The sequence below is a fragment of the Apteryx rowi genome, unplaced genomic scaffold (assembly GCF_003343035.1).
Source record: "Apteryx rowi isolate R43461 unplaced genomic scaffold, aptRow1 scaffold_145, whole genome shotgun sequence".
NCBI classification, from domain to species: domain Eukaryota; kingdom Metazoa; phylum Chordata; class Aves; order Apterygiformes; family Apterygidae; genus Apteryx; species Apteryx rowi.
This window is the reverse complement of record NW_020447697.1, coordinates 1,365,948-1,385,217: the sequence shown is the minus strand read 5'-3', so window position 1 is coordinate 1,385,217 and position 19,270 is coordinate 1,365,948. Positions and strand designations below refer to the sequence as shown.

General features: G+C 39.9%; 1 protein-coding gene across 5 annotated transcripts in view; it reads right to left on the bottom strand.

Annotated features, from left to right (window-relative positions):
• GPD2 (glycerol-3-phosphate dehydrogenase 2) overlaps nt 1-19,270 on the bottom strand; it is a 96,444-nt gene that overhangs the window by 28,944 nt on the left and 48,230 nt on the right. For 2 of the 5 annotated variants that reach the window (XM_026058269.1, XM_026058270.1), the window contains 9 exons: nt 16,541-16,734; nt 13,706-13,840; nt 13,282-13,457; nt 12,613-12,744; nt 11,887-12,045; nt 9,277-9,389; nt 9,100-9,178; nt 8,886-8,984; nt 1,967-5,091 (listed from right to left, as the gene is read on the bottom strand). In XM_026058269.1, the coding sequence (XP_025914054.1) occupies nt 4,966-5,091; nt 8,886-8,984; nt 9,100-9,178; nt 9,277-9,389; nt 11,887-12,045; nt 12,613-12,744; nt 13,282-13,457; nt 13,706-13,840; nt 16,541-16,734 (1,213 nt within the window). In that variant the 3' untranslated portion in view covers nt 1,967-4,965. Of the gene's footprint in view, nt 1-585; nt 785-1,966; nt 5,092-8,885; nt 8,985-9,099; nt 9,179-9,276; nt 9,390-11,886; nt 12,046-12,612; nt 12,745-13,281; nt 13,458-13,705; nt 13,841-16,540; nt 16,735-19,270 lie in introns of those variants that run through there. The other 3 variants (XM_026058272.1, XM_026058271.1, XM_026058273.1) reach the window with 2 other exon arrangements.

Genomic DNA, 19,270 nt, shown 5'->3' with positions numbered 1-19,270 from the left:
GTATCTTGGTAAGACAGAACCAAATTTGCCTTATTTAGTTAAATAAAGCCTGTCGAGAAGGACTAGTGACACATAGCCAGCTACAGCGCTATCCTATTTCAGATATCTGAACTGGGGCTACACGCTAGCTCGCCGTCAGAAAGCACGAACACGCTGCTCTCGGGAAAACGCCCCGCCGCACCGTGTGTTCGGAGCCACCCCAGGAACGCTAAGAGTCGCCGCCGAAGGAAAACGGCCCAACCTGCCGAAACGCGAGGGGTTAACGCAGCTGCAGCCTGCCAAGTTGCACTGAGCAGCCTCGGCTGCGGCTGCGGCGGGTCGGGTCGGCAAGGCAGACAAAGCACCGCGCGGCCGCCGCCGCTGACGTTTGCTTGGGGTCAAGTTCAGTGAAACGCACAACAATTAGAATTTCCCAAATTTCTGCGGAAACTGGTCCCCGCTGCTCGTAACCAACTGGATAATCTAATATACATAATGGTCCTTGCAGAAGACAGTTGCAGGGAAAAAAAAATAGTAAGAAAAAGGCTTGCTCAGGAGAGCAATATTTAGTCTCTGGCTTTATTTGCAATATATGAAGAGGAGGGATTACCCTAGCAAACGCTTGCAGCCGTGGCATCTTCAGAGTGAGAAAAGTATTGATTTTGAAATGAAGTCTATAACCTTCTTGTCACAGTACCTGTGCACATGCTTTGTGCATGTCAAAGCTCCTGCTTCAGGATGCACACGTTCACAGCCCGCGGGGTAATTAAGGGAACGATGACTAAAACCTTGAGGGAGAACGCACCTAAAAATACAAAAGAGCCTTCATTTCAGTAAGGAAAAAACAATGCTTATTTAGGAGCAAAGATTCATCCTTATTGAAGATGGTTTTCCCTCCTCAACAGATGCAATCAGTTCATATTTGACACGGGAACCACCCAGCTCAAGCATCAATGCTTAAATATTAATGTTGCTATGATATTTCATATCATATTTCTAAAACAGGCTGCAGTGAGCAAGTGAACATAAGTTGCAATAAATCTGAATTCCTAACATTCAGTGAAGAAATCATACAAAGCAAGGGAACCCAGTCCCGAAATACTCTTCTAGAAAAACTCCTACTCATTTCAATGAGAGTTTTGTCTCGAGTAACAAATTCAGGATCACGCCCCAAGGCAATTTTAGCGCTGCAAAATATTTGAGACAGAGATGATTACAGCAAATGTTTTCTGACATACTACTTACACACCACAGATTATATAAAATTCATAATCTTTGTAATTATACTCTGGAGGTATCACTCCTGTTTATTTCTCTGCGTGTAGGATACAGGGAGAGGAGCTATTCTGGCTGCACATACACAACCTCTGTATTCAGCAGAGCTAAACTGCAGCTGTGGAGTATCCCTGTTACATGTGTAAATTAAAACCTATAAAAAAAATATGGAGATTATAAAATTTGTGTTAAAACTGATAACAGCTTTACTGATTTACTGACAATGAAAATATATAGCATTTTTTCTGTCAGAACATTAATCAACACATGGCAACCCTGGACTAACTTGACATGTAAAATGATCAAAATGGATTATGTAATCTTTTCCATTCATTTCTATTGATTTTAGTTATGATAAAATTCATCAGTGTGCAAAGGAACACTTGGCCTGGATTTTGTTGGGAGGAAAAAAAAAAAATACCAGTCACAATAGGCTGGTTGTAATTTTAGTAGGAGATTGCAGTACAGAATACCTTACCTGTATGTCATCAGGGAACGCATACAGCTTGCACTCCCCGAGAATGTTAAATACTGTATTAACTCCGAATTTTCACTTTTAAACTATAAAGTGCTAAATTCTGAGCTGAAGTGGCAACACACAGATAAAATTATGTCATGTTTTATTAAAAAGCATCTATTTTGCACCTTTAAACTTTTTCAAGACTAACCAAAGTTATTTCTGTAACTGCCATAACATCAAGGTGCCAGTGAATGGACCATTTTTAATCAGTTTTATTGATTCATGCTTTCAGTTCTTATTCAGTTAAAAACAAGGCACATTAAATACATCCTCTTATTGCTCTATAAATGCATGCAGCTCTTTCTGTATATCAAAAGTAATAAATAGCGGCAATAAAACACCAAGACAGTTATAAAAATGACAAGCCTCAAACACAGTATTTAACAGTTCAATCTAGAACAATAACCTAACAAAACACGTAAGTGCCACATGTAAAAACATGCAGTATGTACATACGCACACACAACACCCCAGTAGTAGATTTCAGATGATTTAAAAAAAACAGAACAACTGAACACCCTCCAGAAATCCCAACTCCCACCTCAAAATTGCAATACTATTTTTCCACCTAGGATCAGAACAACACAAACAGTCACATTTTACAACCATCTCAGCAGCACGTTCACGTGTGGGGGGGGAATTTTTCAGAAAACAAATGCAGGGTGATGAAATTAGTAGTTCTAGATTTTTTTTCACATATGGATTTAACTGTTTTAACTAACATAGGCAACATTCTCTTGCTATACAAAGTAGCTATACAAGACCTTGCTGTGCCATACAAAAAAAAGCAGAGAACCATGACAGTAAAGTGCCAAAGATGCAAGACAAATCCATTTTAGGGGACAAACATATAGCCCAAAAAATCCCAACATCACATTCTGTATGCACTGCTACAAAAAGAAAAGAAAACAGCAACAACAAAAACATCCTCCCCCCCCCCCCCCAAAGAGCATTTGTGTACAAAACAGAAAATCCTGGCTTTACAGAGAAACTTGTATCAACAGTGCCATTTAAAGGAAAGAAAAATTCTCCTTCACTCTTTTTTTTTTTTTTTTAAACCACACCAAACACATTAAACACAATTGTTTTCTTTACTTGGCCTGGAAAAGCTCCTATGCCACTTTTACTTTTTTTTTTTAATTATTAATAACAGAATCTTAACCCCTTCCTCCCTCCTTACCTTGCTCACTGAATCAAAATAACCTGTGTATTGTACATTCATTTCCCTCCAATTCTGTAATACGTGTAAAGTCTGTTTTTGTGTTCTTTACTTTTATTTGGAGAGAGTTTTTGAAGTGTGAAGCTGTGCCAAACATTTAGATACTTTATCTGAAAATGCTGGAATATGTTTCAAAAGGAAAAGTTAATAGGACCACAGAAACGAACCCCTTTTGTTCATAAAACAAATCCTTACGTTGTCAAGTGTGTGCAAAGCCTCATTCAAACAGACGGTGCCTAACCTGCATCGGACTCAAAGCAAGGAAAGTCAGATCCCCCTAGCATTAGCTGCATTTCAGCACAAGGCAAAATAATAATAATAATAATAAACCCCCACACCCAACACCCTAACAAACAAAACCATTTGAAAGGCATTTTACCTGAGATTTCTTAAGGACTGCCTCCTTTGCTGAAGATTTTACTAAGTGTCTGGACTGAGAGAAATAGAGTTGTTCACAGAATTTTAAAGGAGGCTTCCTTGCTCCCATTTTTAGAGATCTACTGTTTTTCAAAATTTTTTTTGTTTTGTTTAAAAGACTGGGACCCCAGCCCAAAAAAGATCTGTACTTATTACTATCACACTACATACTAATATTCCTCTGCACCTCTATTTTGTGTATGCATGTATTTTCCCTTTAAAATTTTGAAGGTAATCCTTGCTGTTCATTACTGTACTGCTATATCGCATTAGTGAAAGTGGTGACATCAGTTAGAATTTATTGGATTTTATACAAGTAGAAATTCTCTCACCTTAGAACTGAGGCTTCAGGTTTGAGATGTAAACTGGTATTTATACTCAAAGAATACAAAAGAACGAGGAATTAATCAATAAGATATTATTTTTCCCTTTGTTGCTCTGTATTAAGCAGAAATCTTCCATCTGATCTTGATCCTAGTCAGTTTAACAAAAGAAAGGCAAACAGCTAGATGCAACATTGCTGAAAACAGCTCCAATGAGTGGTCTTATTTTTTTTTAATCTTTATATTAATCTGCTGAAAAATAGCCCTTTCACTTTTCTATAAAAACCTACTGGAACACAAAATAAATTTCACTGTTTCACTTTGTATTTGAGAATTTTGTAAATAAATGATTAAGACTATTATACTATCAAAAACTGTCACGTTTTACATATCACCAGTACTTGTTCAAAATTGGAAACAGTATGAAACACCTTACAGCATAAAACATCACTTGCTAGACAATGCAATTTATTAAAGGAAGCTTATTTTTACAAACATGGGAGAAAGGAGAGTTGTCCCCCCCGCTTTTAACATCAAAACTGTAAGTTGTGGGTGATAAATCAAGATTTTGTCTAGTCTTGTAGTTTTCCAGCTTCGTACTGCTGGTATTTTTGTCTAGCCAAGTATTGATACCACTGAAATAATACAGCACTGAAAAGAGCAAAAGCAACCATCCATGCAAGGCTCTGTAAATAATCATGACAACTCCTTAGCATAACAGTTACCTGAGGAAGTTTTCAGGTTTTTGTTTGCTTTGTGATACTATCCTGACCTCCGGAACATCAGCTTTCCTGCTTGCTCTTTTCCGAGGAGGACAGATCGGCAGCTTTTAGACACTTGAGTTTTACATATTTGCAGAATTCCATGTAATGCTCTCTTTAAAGTGGGAATTCACTTTCTAAGTATCATTTTCTTTAAAGGTAAAGGTGATCTAGAAGTTAATGAACAAGGCTGCATGTTCACATGCACCTGTGACGGCACGCAAATCTTCTGGACTGGATTCTTGAACTCTTGTTAATAAACTACGTCTAAAGCATACCCATTCCAAAAGGCCACATACTGGGGTATTAAGAGCTGTACGGAAAACCATTAATAAAGAAAACAAATGCACCAATGTGTTTTCGTATGGACAGATACAAGTCATCCTGGACGAGCAAAGAGAGTCAAAAGCACTGGAATGTGTTTCCGCCTTGGGAGGCAGCTACGTGCAGCCGCAAGCAGGCTGTTCAGACTCACAGTCCACCACCGCTCCGGTCCACGGGAATTACCACCCTCTGACCTAGGTTCTCTTCGGCAGTCTTCATGAGGACAGCCAGGCGGCTCCCAGAGACGCGGCCCTTCTGAATAGCGCTCATGAGCTTAAAGAAACAACATTTTGGAGCATACTATTAGCTTCTTTGCAAGACCAAGAGCAAACCGCAGAAGCTACAGCCCTTCACGGGCAGATCCCAGCAAACAGCGAGGCGGACAGCAGGACAGCCGTAATCGATACCGGTCCCTACGCATGCGCCATGCGAACCACCCCCAGCACGGCGTACGGAGGGGCCCAGGGCACGAGCCGAGGCGCGCGACTCCGCACCATCAGTGCCGCTGCGCGAGGGGCATGGGGACACCATGCTGCCAGGTGGCCGCCGACGGGAGGAACCGGCAGGTCTGGGGAGCCACGTCCTCTCATCAAGCTCATCCATGTTTTCCAGGAATAGCAGTTGCCCAGGCACAGGTGGCAGGAAAAGTATCAAATACGATCTATTTGGAGGCAACGGTGCAGGCAACCATCAACACCAGGTTTCTTCAATGTCAGTTAAGAATGTAGGATACCCCATCTATTCTATAGGCTCTATTTATTTATTTTTTTAAATAATCTGAAAGTAGCTAAACACGGAATAAGGAGAACGCATTTCCTGATTTACCAGTGACCCTGGGCTATAGCCCTTTTCCTTCAACTGCCCTGCTTTGTAGAGAGAGCGTACTTGACTCCCACTATTCTTTCAAATCCAAATTCCTTTATAGACTTTAAAAACTAATTTGCCTTTAAGTCCTTGAAACTGGGCTCAGCTCTACCTTAATGAACACAGACTAGTGCTAAGATTTTAGTTAAATTCTTCTTTATCCCATGGATAAAATGAGCATTAGACCTGAAATTACATGCGGCCAGCTTGTAAAAGACTAATATGGAAAGCAATCAGCACTTAAAAAAAAAAGCAAGCAATTTCTTACTCCCACTGAGTGCTAAGAACCCTCCAGGTTTCCTCCCTTCTCTGGGACACGGTATCCGGAGCCGGGTCTGGGCAGACGTGGTACCGCACACAGTCAGCCTCCGCCTGTCCAGGCGGGGATGCCTGCCCGGGAAGGGCAAGGGGAGAGGAGGGAGCCGGCTCCTCACGGACCTGGAAGGGGCTCGGAAGCCGCCCACCTCTCGGATACCCTGCGGAGCCCCGAGGAAACACGCGGACACCAGAGTCGGGGAGCAGAGCGCCAGGGGCAGCAAGAGCAGCTGCTGGAAGTGGTAGGAGAAGTCCCCCAGCACCTGAACCTGCCGCTCGCCCTCGTCTCCCTTCCCACGGATGCACCAGGGCTCCCGGAGGACGGGCACTGCCATCGCTCCCATCCACTCCGCTCTGACCTACCCCACCGCCAGCCCCGTGTCTCCCTCCCTTAACCACGCTGCGTGCTCTTCGGCAGAGGGACCATAAGTTATCCCGAGCTGAGCAGGCCTGGTGGCCGCGGGTCCCCTCCAGCCCTGGAAAGCTGGCTGATCCTTCAGCGCTGCCATGTAAAGATAAGAGTTGCTGATACGCAGATCTGTCGGGATCCCGAAGGAAATACGGCACTGGAAAAAAGTCCCCTCCCGATTTAAGAGACTTCTTTTGCCTTTACGCACCAAAACTAGTTTCGAAGGGTTCCCTCCTTTTCTGGAGCGTAAACGATGGCAGCACAAGGCTTCTGTATGTAAGCCTTAAGCAAAAGTGATCACTCTTAAGACAGTTCCACATATACACGAGCACTGTTAAAACTCTGCATCACTCCCACAGTGGAAACGCTGCAAGTTTGCACCACTGAGTAAGAGAGCGATGCAACAGACTGACGATCAGATGCAGAAGAGTTCCTCTACTAAGGTGCAAAAACACTACATACGAACCGGGAGACCAGGGCTGCTTTGCACAATATTAATGCCTGAGGAAAAAAATTGCTCAAACTTAAAATCCGAATGACCTGTCCATCATAAACACTGATCAATTCAGCTCATTTTCGATTTGTGAAACACCTGGAAGCATTAGTCTCTCTGCTGAGAGCCGTTCCTGCAAGACTATTATTTGAGTTACACTGGCAATCTACAACTGGCCGAATGAAACCACTTGGCATTGCTGCGCTCCCCACCCTGGTACAACGTGTTCCTATATTCTAATATAAACGTCCACAAATATTTGCACACGGCTTTCCACAAGCATTCTGCCGGTAAAATGCAATTACTTGAAAGTTTTCAGAAAGCAAACACAAAAGTATTGGGAACTGACTTAACAGATCCATTAAAAAAATTAAACAAACATTTAATGTATTTTGTTCCTTCCATGGCAACCTCCTATTAATTTTATTACCACACTTCCTCCTTAACACTTGGCTGCACAGCAGCTCCCTGTGGGCTGCTGTCCACCTCTATAGGAAGAAAGTGCATATGCACAAATGATCCAGTTATTGCAGTGCCAATCAGCAGTTTTAAATACGTAGATTACATTGTGAAATGCATACGAGAAGCTATTGGCCAATGAGTTACAAAATTAAAAAAAAAAAAAGTATAAACACTGAAAAAAGCAAAGTAGTGATTTGTCATTTATATTTTAGAAATATTCCTATCCCTAATGAGACAATTCAGAGTAAAACAAAGAACCCAGAAACCCACCAAAAAAACCAAACCCACCACAGCAGGCATAATTTGTAGTTGTTTTGAATTCTTAACCACAATGTATCCAAACTAACCAAATTAGAGTTCAACACAGCCATTACAGTAAATGGTTCTTTTTCCAATTAAAGTTTTCATATGCAAAGGGACATGAGAGGGAGACCTTTTTCAATAGCCAGAAAACCACCTGTGATTTTCTTATTTAAATCCATAAGCATAAGCTCCCAAAGCTATTGTTTCTCTCTTGCTCTCCTCCCCCCCTCCTTTTTTTTTTTAATGCATTTTACTCACACAACTAAACCACTGCATTTTAGGCAAATAAATACTCCTTTTTTGTAATGCTGGACACAACCTGTGAAAATTTTCTGCATTTAGATTCAACAATGCTCTTATCCACAGCTCATCTCGAGAGAGACAATTACCATTTCCTCTGCCTTGATCTTGTTTGTTTAACTTGACACAGTGAAGAAAGGGCTGACATTGACCAAAATCCCCAGCATTAATTTATCTCATGTTCGGCATTCATCATTGCCACCACGCAGGAAAGACATGGCAGTCACTTGAAATACCTGACCAAGAAAGACTCCACAAAAACAAAACTGGCCGGCTGGCAACAAACTGCTCATGCAAGGGGAGCTGAGCAAACAAACGTTTTAGTAGCACCCTTAATTTTCTTATTTTAAAGCCTTGCAAACAGAAGATGTATGCGTTGCTAATGCACTATCTTTCATACAAACTGAGGCACCTTTAGTTAATTCAGAAGTAAAAGGAGGATAGTACAGACTAGATACGCTTCAACAACAAACTTATATTTCCTCATTCTCTAGTACTTACTAAACTATTCTGAATATTTTAACCACTTATTAGGCCCACATAAATGTCAATGTACATAACTGTGCAATATAACTTCCAATGGGCAATTATCTCATTTTGACTTGATTTAAACAGCATTTCTACATTAGAAAGTCAGATTCAGGTAGATTTTCCAAATAGTGCCTATCGTTTGGGTCTTATAAGATCAATGTCTGCACAGGAAAAATCCTTGTGTTTCAAAGTTGCTCGAGGATGGTTGTGTGTCAGTCACTTTTGTCTCATGATGCGGCAAATAGCATTAAAACTACTGCACTACCCAAGCGTCGCTCCCCTCGTCTCCAACCCACCCTCCAGCAAAGGTGGGGACAGAGGGGGGAAATAAATAAATGCCCACGCCTGTGTTCATTAAAGCTACAGCCCTCGTTACAAAGAAACGCCTACCTGCAAAAACTCATTGAGCTCGACCTGTCCGTTTTTGTTCAGATCTACTTCATTTAGAATATCATGAAGTGTATTTTCATCAATTTGAACGCTGATGCTCTAGACAAAAAATAGAGAAGAATGTCACTGGATTATTCAGCACTATTTATGCCACACTCTGCAGTTTAGCTAAGAGCTTTAAAAAGGAAAATAAAAGAACATAAGAAAATGTTACCTCCAAGACACGCTGGACATCCAGTATAGTAATAAACCCTTTCTTGTCCTTGTCAAACATATGAAATCGCTTCTTGTATCTGCAAGTTAAGGATTATCAGTGAGAAAAACTGCACTCAAAAGTGTGACAGGAGTTAATTCCTAACAACGTAGGAAAGTCTACTTCTACTTTACTTACCTTTCAATATCTGAAGGCACTAGACTGATTTCAGAGCTGTCTGTTAATTGATCAGATTTTACTTTGTAGCCCATTTCATAATATAGAAACTTCTTAGCAGCTTCAAGTTCTTCCTACATCAGGAAAGAAAAACTGTCTCTGTTTCTGAGGAATAACAAGTTTACATAATTATTTTTAATACAGTATTTTACTAGTTCCTTCCACTTAACTAGAATTTATATGATGTCCAAAAATTAAGCAGATGGTTGCCGAAAAGTATCTAAAAAAATAAGTTACATAAGCTTAGGCACTTTTTAGTCTCAAAAAAAAAGTAGAAGTCTTTACTAGACTTGATAATTGCATTAGAACACATGGACTGTGTAAACACTTTTAGGATCATATCATGCCTTCAGTCACACATGCTGTTTCTACCCATGTCAGGAAGAACTGTACCTATGAATTGCTATTTAATTAGTTGGTATCTTAGCACAATGTTTCACTTAACTGTCTAAAATCAGCAAAAATCAGGAGAATCAACACTAGGCAGGTTCCTGATGCTTTAAACTGCATTTTTCATGGTAGTAAAATTAAGTTACTACCTGAAAGTTCAGCGCAAGCTCTTCCGTGGCCAGTATTAAAAAATGATAAACCTCTCCAATACATAATGTACTGTAGAGCGCACAGTTCTTTTCTACAGCTATAGGTACATCAAACACGGTTCCAAGAGAGTGGCACAAGCATCTGCCACAAAAGTCACCAGTATGAAAGGTTCACCCCACAGATTACAAATAAGTACAAGTATACTGAGTAATAGCTGCACTAACAGTAAAAAAATTCCTAGGCATATATATCACTTTAAGCCAAGGACCTTATCTAGCAAAAGACTTGTTCTTTAAGGCATATTAGGACACCACCTAAGCTATACAGGACTACCCTCACATATTTCAATACAAGCATGCAATTAGCTTTAAAGTCCCAAACCAAAAAAGACTTAAAGTTAATGGTCTTATCAGATCTAAATTAAGAAACACATTCTGAATATGCATGGAATTGCCTTGTACCTCAAGTTGTAATTAAAAAAAAAAAAAAAAGTAAAAAATAAAAAAAGCACCCACAGAATCACAGTAAAAATGTAGCACTTCAAGATGACCCAAGTCTGGTTATAGAAACAACACTCAGTACCTTGGGGGGGGGGGGGGCGGGGGTGGCATTTAGCCTCATCCAAAAGAAGGATTTTTCCAGAAGACTCCCCTGCGGGTACGCAGGGAACGCAACACGCAGAGAGAGGCTGTGCCTCGCTGCCGTTAGGGCACCCGCACGAGCTGCTCCGTAGACCGCACAGGCGCACGCAGCGCCCGTCGGCCGCCTTCGCTCCAGCCTGCCGCGAGCAGCGGCGCCCGACCCCGCGACTACGGACGGCCGCGGTTAGGACTGCCCGGGCAACTCTAACATCACGGCGGTTGCAAGTTTTTTGCTCTGGAAACTTCGCGTTTTCTAATCTGTCATTACGGAAGGATTGATACAGCTTTGCCAACACGATAAATCAGTACACGAGCAAGCCGCGCGGGGCGAGGGCGAGACACCGCTCTAATTTTCGTCAAACACCTCTGACTGGGAGGCTGCTCAACATACACACACACAAGCAACTCAGCTCACAACCGCGAGCTGACAACCGACACGACGGCGTCCTCCTCTTTATGCATATTCCTCTGGGGAGGCCCTGGGTCACCGCAGGTCCTCTGCCTGGCAGGATTCACACGAGCTCCCTTCAGAATCTTAATGAAACGGCTAACACGAGCGAGCAACGGGAAGCTTTCTATTCCTTCTGGAGTGGAAGGATTACGTGAGCGTTCATAGGTCCCGCCTACTTTAACGGACTGAAAGAAGTTCCGATCCATACATCCCATTTAGATACGGCACTTGCTGTGCTTGCTTTCCTTCACCATACTCTATGTGACATTAGAAGTGCAGTCTATGACATTCTGGACATTCATCTTTTGTGATGGAAACAGAAAGAAAGGATGATCAGCAACTTATGTGATAAGTCAGAAGTGGTAGGATTCATTTCAGTTAACAGGGTATCTACATCTAAACTAGTTTCCCAAAGTTCTCCTGACAGTTTGTGGAGATCTAAAAGCGAGTGCAGGATTCAACTCGGTGCAAAGCAGATGCCTTCATTTAGGGTGAGTCATCTGACCAAACTCTGTTAACCACAGAGGAGGGGTACAGAGATCAGCTTAGATATAGCTGGCTACACTACCAACACCATAACTAAAGTGAGATGAGTCTCACACCATATATCTGAGTCTTCCAAGACTGGCCTGCTGAGAAACATCACCACAAAAAAAATATCTGAACAGGAATAAGATAATAATGCCGAGTTTGCTTTCATTTTTTTTAAGTTAGGGAACACCAGGATATAGATCTTCACTTTTCCCCTCCACCCCCAGCCAACACAAATTCAGTTGATAGCTGTTTTGATAAAGTCTTTCATACTGAAATATGCTGAGGGAATTATTCTCGCAGGAAGAAAGCATCATTTGAAGTTTTCCATTCAGCTGATTCAGATTGTTAACATGGAAACTACTTAAGAGAAACAAAACAGTTTCAGACAAAAAACGCCCTTTGTACCTTTTTTTTCTGCTCATTCCAGTTAAGTTCTTTCCCCATTATATCTACAATTCTTGGCAAAGCTTCCTCAGCAGCCTGCACATTCAGGAAGGCCAAGCGTGTACGGCGGGAAATCATATCCACTGCAGTGCGGGCATACTCTTTTACACCATATACGACCTAGAATAGTAAGAGACGTTAAAAAAAAAGAGAGAGAGAAAAAAACATGCTTTTTATTATTATTTTTTTTAAACAGCTGAGCATTGTAATGAGCTATTTCATAGGAAGGTAAAAACAACAGAAGGCATTGGCAAATGGGATGAAAAAGTAAACAGGAACATTGCCTGGAAATGATTTTCAGCATCACAAATTGCATCACTGGCCCAACTAACAAAATAAATTAAAAAAAAAATCTGTAACTAGATCCCACCCTACATACCAAGAGAAATATTAGACAAGCTCCTTTTTCCTTAGAACATTTTAAAACATGCATCTGGGATCAAATATGGTCATATATACATATATCTAAAAATGTGTTTGGGGAAGGGGAAAAGCAAAAACAGGATAAAAAAAAGCAGAACTTATTTCATATTTCACAGAACTTTATTCATATATATTTTTTAACATCCCAGAATCAGACCTCAAAGGAAAGTACTTATGAAGATGTTTTACAGAGACAGACTAATCTACAACCTGCTTCTTTTCTGAGAAAGCAATCAAAGAGCATTATGCAGCTTTTTCACATACCTCAGCTTCAATATAAGGAAATTCAGATACAAGACGCTTCCCAACAATAGGCCATCTCTTTCCTGTAACTTGGGCTATTTTTGCCACCTCAAAAGCCTTGTCACCGTACGTAGAAGCTAGATGCTGAGCCACCTATGGAATTGAAAGCAAATGCAGTATTCTTTCAAAAGCACACCAAATATAGGCAAGTTTTTCTTGTCAATTCTCTCATCGCTGATAACAAATAGAGTGAGGAGGGTATTAGGTTTTGATTGTGTGGGAGGAAACTACTTGTGTTGTGAATGCTTAGACCAGCACTAACACTACTACACATGTATCAATGTAACTGTGACTAATGATGCTTCAACTCTTTTCTGCTACGTTGTGATCACATCTGAAGCATATATTTTGTTGGGCTTGAAGGGCAAGAGACTCTGGCTTGTCATATGCATTTAAAAGCTGGAAACAATTTTAAGATTATGAAGAAGAGAAGGAAAAAATGGCATATAATGTCTATGAGAAAAGAATAATTACTAGAACTTATTTCTTATAAAACTATCCTTACCCTGGCCAGGTCTTATCTGATTTAACAGCCCTTTGCACAAGTTATGCTGGTAGTAGATTAAATAAAAAGACAAAACCCTCCAACACAGAAGCATCAGAGCATAAACAGAAAGACCAATGACTCACCTCACTTTCAAGTCCGTAGTCTTGGACTAACCTAATGTAGAGAGTAGGACTCCAGTACTCAGCCCCTTCCAGTTGCAGCCCAACAGTCCTACTGGAACCAGCATTGAGACCATGAGCCTGAATAGCAGCGTCAATGGTGTCCTGTGCCATGGCACGGTAGGTTGTCCACTTCCCACCTGCAAGCAACACATTCATTTGTTTATTTGGGGAAACTAAGAGAAATACATATAGTGCATGCCAGATTCATACTTCATATATCTCATTATTCTTACTAGACTTATTCCAACAAGTCAGTCAGGCTACCACTGACAGATCATTATTAAGTACAGGAATGTGAAGGAGTATCCTGCAAGAACATTAAAGTTTTGAGTAAAATTTATTGGGGAAGCCCAACAAAGCTTTACTTAAAATGAACCTCCAGTACCTGCTATTGTAACAAGGCCACTGTCACTGACAGCAACAACATGATTGCGGGATATTGACTGAGTGTCTTTAGAGTTGGGGTCCGTGACCAGAGGACGAATGCCACTCCATGCTGCCAGCACGTCTCCTCTTCTCACTGTCGAGAACCAAAGAACAGCCAAAGAAATTTAGGTACTAATTCCTGTTTATCTCACATTCCTCTTATGTTCTTTGTGGGATTACCTGTAAGTAGATTCTCAGTGTGAAACAAGGACTGCACCACACCATGCTGCTGGCCGAGCAACTCAAAAAGACAGAGAAGATTCTCCAGGGTAATGGAATGCATTGGGCTAGAGAATTATAAAATGGCACGGCCCTGATCTGCATCGATAATGTCTTTTCTCTACCCCAAAACAGACAAGTCACTGACAGAAAGGTCCATTTTTCACAGTGGGTAGAAATCCAGCAGACTAGAGATATTCTGAGAACTGATCCACTGTGAGACCACTCTTGAACTTGCTATCAACTCAAAAAATAAAAACAAACATAACCCCCCCCCCCCAAAAAAAAAAAACGGAGCCAAAACAACCCCCACCCCAGCACCAAGGCTTCTCCTTGCTTGTTTTTATTGACAGGACAGTCATTACATTGCATTTGGGAACCTTGGATAAAGTCTGTTCTGCAAGAGCACAACATCCTGCTTTAAGGACCTCAAAGTTGTTTTTAAATACAGTAAGCTATTTTTCTGAATTTTGCTCTTGACAAATTATATTTATTCAGAGTCCTTATTGAAAGTGTAATTACACATACGCACAAGAAAATTTATTAGCAATGTTCTATTTATTAGCAGACCCCAAATCTTGTACCCCCAGACAAACCTCCAGCACCTGTTACTGCAGAGCAACCCAAAAGGGCCCAGCTGACTTGTCAAACACAACTCACTAGAAGTCCACATTGTCCTTACACAAATACCTCTTTGGGACCTGGCTTCCCATCCTTAACGGTACGTCAGAAACTTTTCCCCACTCTACAATAAAGGTGAGCACAAGGCTTCCCTGCCTCCAGCCCACATGTGCTATTCCTCTGCTTATCAGTTACCCTTAAAGCCAATCCTGACTTTTCAGTAAACTTAGAGGAATAAAATCTGAAGGCATCAAGCAATAGAAATAAAAGCCCTTAACAGTTGTAGGAAGATACCCTAGCCTCTTGAAGTCAATGTTTATTTTAAATAAAACATGGGACCAATAGAGAATGTAATGAACTTAATTCTGTTGCTTATTAAATTTACAATAGAAAAATTGACCAATTTGCTTTATACTGAAGCCTTTGGAACATTTTTTACTATAACTTTCAAATAACTGATAATGAAGAATCAATAACAGGGTGTAAAAATATCCCCCAAAGAACACAAAATAGATTTCAGAAATCAATGGTGCTCTGCCAGCATGTTTAACCTGCCAAAATGAAGTGTTAATCACAGAAATAAGATACCATATTACGTTTATAAACTAATGAAACTAGAAAAAGCAGCATGCGTGACACTATAATTAAACAGTTGGAACACATCCAAGCCTGTGTAAGTTGATAACCCTGGCACCGTCTCTGGCAGCAAAAAGGCAGGTCTGCAGTGAGTTGATATGGCCAGCACAGTTGTTAATTCAATAACAGGCAATCTATAAACACTGCTAATTGCATATGTGAAAAACAGCGTGCACCTAGGTAGGTTTCTGTCTAAAGCATTAAACACTTCATAATGTACTTCTGTAAAATACCTTGCAAAATTTCTGTCTTATTCACAGTCTAACTCAGTCTAAGCTACCTGTCTGGCCTATCACACTTATTTATATCGACTTCTGCATAAGACACTTAATGGTACATTTTGTAAAGACTATTTTTCTTAACTTTATACAAAATAGAGTCATCAATTACCCACTTTAGGGAAGAATAAACAAGTAATCTAGTGTTTCCAACCTCCGAAGAGCAAGCTTCCTAGATCTAGTGTAGAAGATGCTGTAATGTTCCTGACAAGAAGAGTGCTTTTCAGATTTATTTTAATGCTGCTACTACAAGAGAAATCTAGGAGTACAAGAGCTTTCACAGAAACATTTAAAAACCTCACTATGACAGAAACCGGATGGCTCAAAGACATAGCAATGAGATACGAAGCCTCTCACCTTTAAACCAACACCCTGAATCCAAATGGGCCAGTGTCTTACAACAAATGAGCCAGTGTTCTCAAGTTCAGCTACTGAGTGGAATAGCTATCACCAAGTGATATTTATAAATTTCCTTTTTACCCATAATACTGCCCTCTCCAACTGAAAACTGACCCTACGAGATATTTACCAGTTCAAGAAAAGTAAATATTAAGAACAAAGTACTTAAAAAAACAGAAATAAAAACAAAAAAAAAAACAAAAAAGGGAAAAGTCAAAAGAACTCTTCTTTCAAGAAGAGTGAGTGAATGATTTGATGTACTTGTGTTGATGTATGACTGAACTGTCCCACTTCCACAAAAGTGCCATTTGCAACCCAGAAAGACCAGCAGACTTGGCAGTGCAGCTTAGACAGTAAGTGCCAGTTAGTTGAAAGGTATATGAAATCTAAATGTTCTGAGATCAACTGATTTCCATTTAAGCAGTCCAAGCAGCGCAGGTATATCCTGCAAAGCATCATTTTATAGCTCTGAAACATAGATCAAGATGACACTTATGTCCCACTTGTGTTAGAAAGACCCAGATGAACAAGAACCATAGTTGTCGCAGTCATATAAAACTTTAGACAAGCAGCATTTACTCACATTGAAACACTGCAGACTCATCAGTACCCTCCCAGTGAAAAACAGAGACAAGGTTTACCTTCAACATCACAACTAAGGTAGTTGCGCACTTCACTCAAAATGAAGTTTATATCTTCTTCTGTCGGTATCGGATGGGAAGTAACATCAGTTGGGCTGTCTGTGGTCCCTGCTATTGTCATCTTCTCCCACGGCAGGAAGAAAATCACTCTGCCATCGCTGGTGGCTGGGTCAAGCAGACCCATGTTATCAGGGCTGAAATGGAGAACAGACACATTCAAGACAAATCGGGCACCATTAGAATGAAGGTGAGGAGTCTGTTCTTACACACCTCCTGCCCCTGCTAAAAGTATTAGAACATTATTTTTGTTCTTAGGCCAAAAGATTAAGAAGCGATCAGCTATTATTTTGTAAGTTGCCATGACTCAATTTTAAAAGGTAGTCCCAGAAGTTTTGAGAAATAAGGTCCTTTAATACAACTCTCAGATGTTACTGGAATTTTACTGGAATTTACTGGAATTTATTTCCTAAATGAGTTTGCAGGACACTTCTTTAGCTTAAGTAATCAGGCCTTTGGCATCTCATATCTCCATTCACTCTTGGAAGTCTTGCTCGTACAAATTTAAATACAAAAATCTGTAAATTTTAAAACAGCGTTAACTTGAAGACAGTGTTATGGAATGAAGGAAAGGTAAGGCCAAAAAAAAGTGCATGTTAGAATGGAAGAATTAAGAACAGATCTCTAGTTCAGTTTTGATGTGTGCATACACGCATATACATAAACATGAGTTCAAGTATATGAGTGGACAAATTTAAGACCAAGTACTGGTAACCTGGGTTATCAATTATCTGTCCCCTATACAGAGGGCAAAGAAACACAGACATACAAAGCCCCTCGCCCCGTGACATTTACAGCAACCTTCATTCACAGAAGGTGAAGGTTCGTGGGGTAGATGTTAGTAATAAGAAGAAAAAGGAAGAAAACTAGAGAACAGCAAGATTAAAGTTATAAGCATTATCAGCACATTAAAAAAAAATTAAGCTTTCAATGATGCTGCAACTTGAGTTTGCTAACCACCTGCCACCTGAACTGGAAGTTAAGGCCACAGTTTCCCAAGAGATTCAGATCAGTATTCGGAAGTATATTCTGAATACTTTAGCTCTTGTTATGGCATTCCTATACTGCAATCCATGGGGAGAGGCAGAGGCAGACTCAGTAGGATGAAAAGCAAACAAACAGTAGTTCTCCGTATAAGGAATTTTAATTTATGTATCACCATTTTCCAGTATAACTTAAAATAAAGAAGTCCACATGCACAAAGGAAAACAAAATTATATCTTATTTAATAGCTTTACCTATATTTCAGGAAAGAAAAGGCTTCTATAAGAACCTGAACAGAGTAAACAGTTTTCATACCCATTTGTTTATTCATTTTTATTTAAAGAAAAGACACCGACTTTCATTTATAAGGACTTCTGGTTCCTGAAAAACATTTGCAGTCTGCTTAGCAGTCCTCAGGTTCTGCATCTATTTCTGATAATGGTCATGATAGGAGGTATATTTTTAGACTCTAATAAGAGCCACCAGAGGGAAATAATTCAATGGACTCAAGTAACTAACACTATAAGCTGAAGGTAGACAAAGAACTAGTTGGATATGGATTACCTGTTTAAGACAGCTACAAGCTGAATCAGTCATTATTTCATTTTTAGGAAGTCTAAACTGATTACTGAAGATAAGTTTTCAATATCTGGAAAGGCTAGAAGAGAAGCTGAAAATTTCATATATAGCATGTATATTAGAATATTTTTTAGATGATATTTATAGACAGCTTAAGCATACAGTTGGAGAAGTACAATTTAATAGGGGAAGTCAACACAGATTTGTGAAAGGTAAATCACGTCAGACAAATGATTACTTTCTAAAATGAAAAAGCTATTGATTTAGAGACAGAGGAAACTAGAGATTTAATATACAATATCAGAATAGTCAGAAAACTTTAGAACAGATACTTTGTCAGAAGTATGAATAAAATTTTTAAATGCAATTTAGGTAAAAAAGGTTAAAACATGAGAAAAACAAGTAGAAACTTGAAGATAACTTTCACCTATGAAACGAAGTGTTCACAAATCAGATGATAGTGAAATGCTGAGAAAGGATGAAACTGAGTCTTCCATATGCCAATTAATTTAATGACTGCTGGCAATCCTGGGAAGATCTCTCTCAATCTCCCATTGCTATGTTCATTCCATCTTGTATAAATACCTGAAAAGCCACTGAAACAAATTTAGAAGGAGTTTCCTATCCAACAGGAGTGTCCTCACACAAGGATAGTGGCTGTTCTGGAATCTCCCTAGAGCCAAACTAGGGCATACCAGGAATACTTCTGAAACAACACATTTTTACAAGACAGGAATTCTTGCTACTAAGGAATGGATGCCACTGTAGTACAAGCTATAGCAGTAACCATTCATTGAAAGATTTCTCTATTAGTCTTAAAAGACTTATTAAAATAGGTAAGTTATGGACTGCAAACTTCAATATGAAGTGTAAAACAATGCCTTTACCTAGAAATTTACAGTGGCCAATACGAATTGTCTTGGAGTACAGTACACATGGGTTTGAAGTGACTGTCAGCAGAACAAACATCAAGATACTTGGCCCTTTGTGAGCCTAATGATAAAGCTATAATAAGATATTTAAGAGATGGTTTAAAACAACTGGATTTGTTTGGCGCATAACGTCTACTTTTAAATATGCTTCCTTTTCAGAAAAGCAGTGTATTTAAAT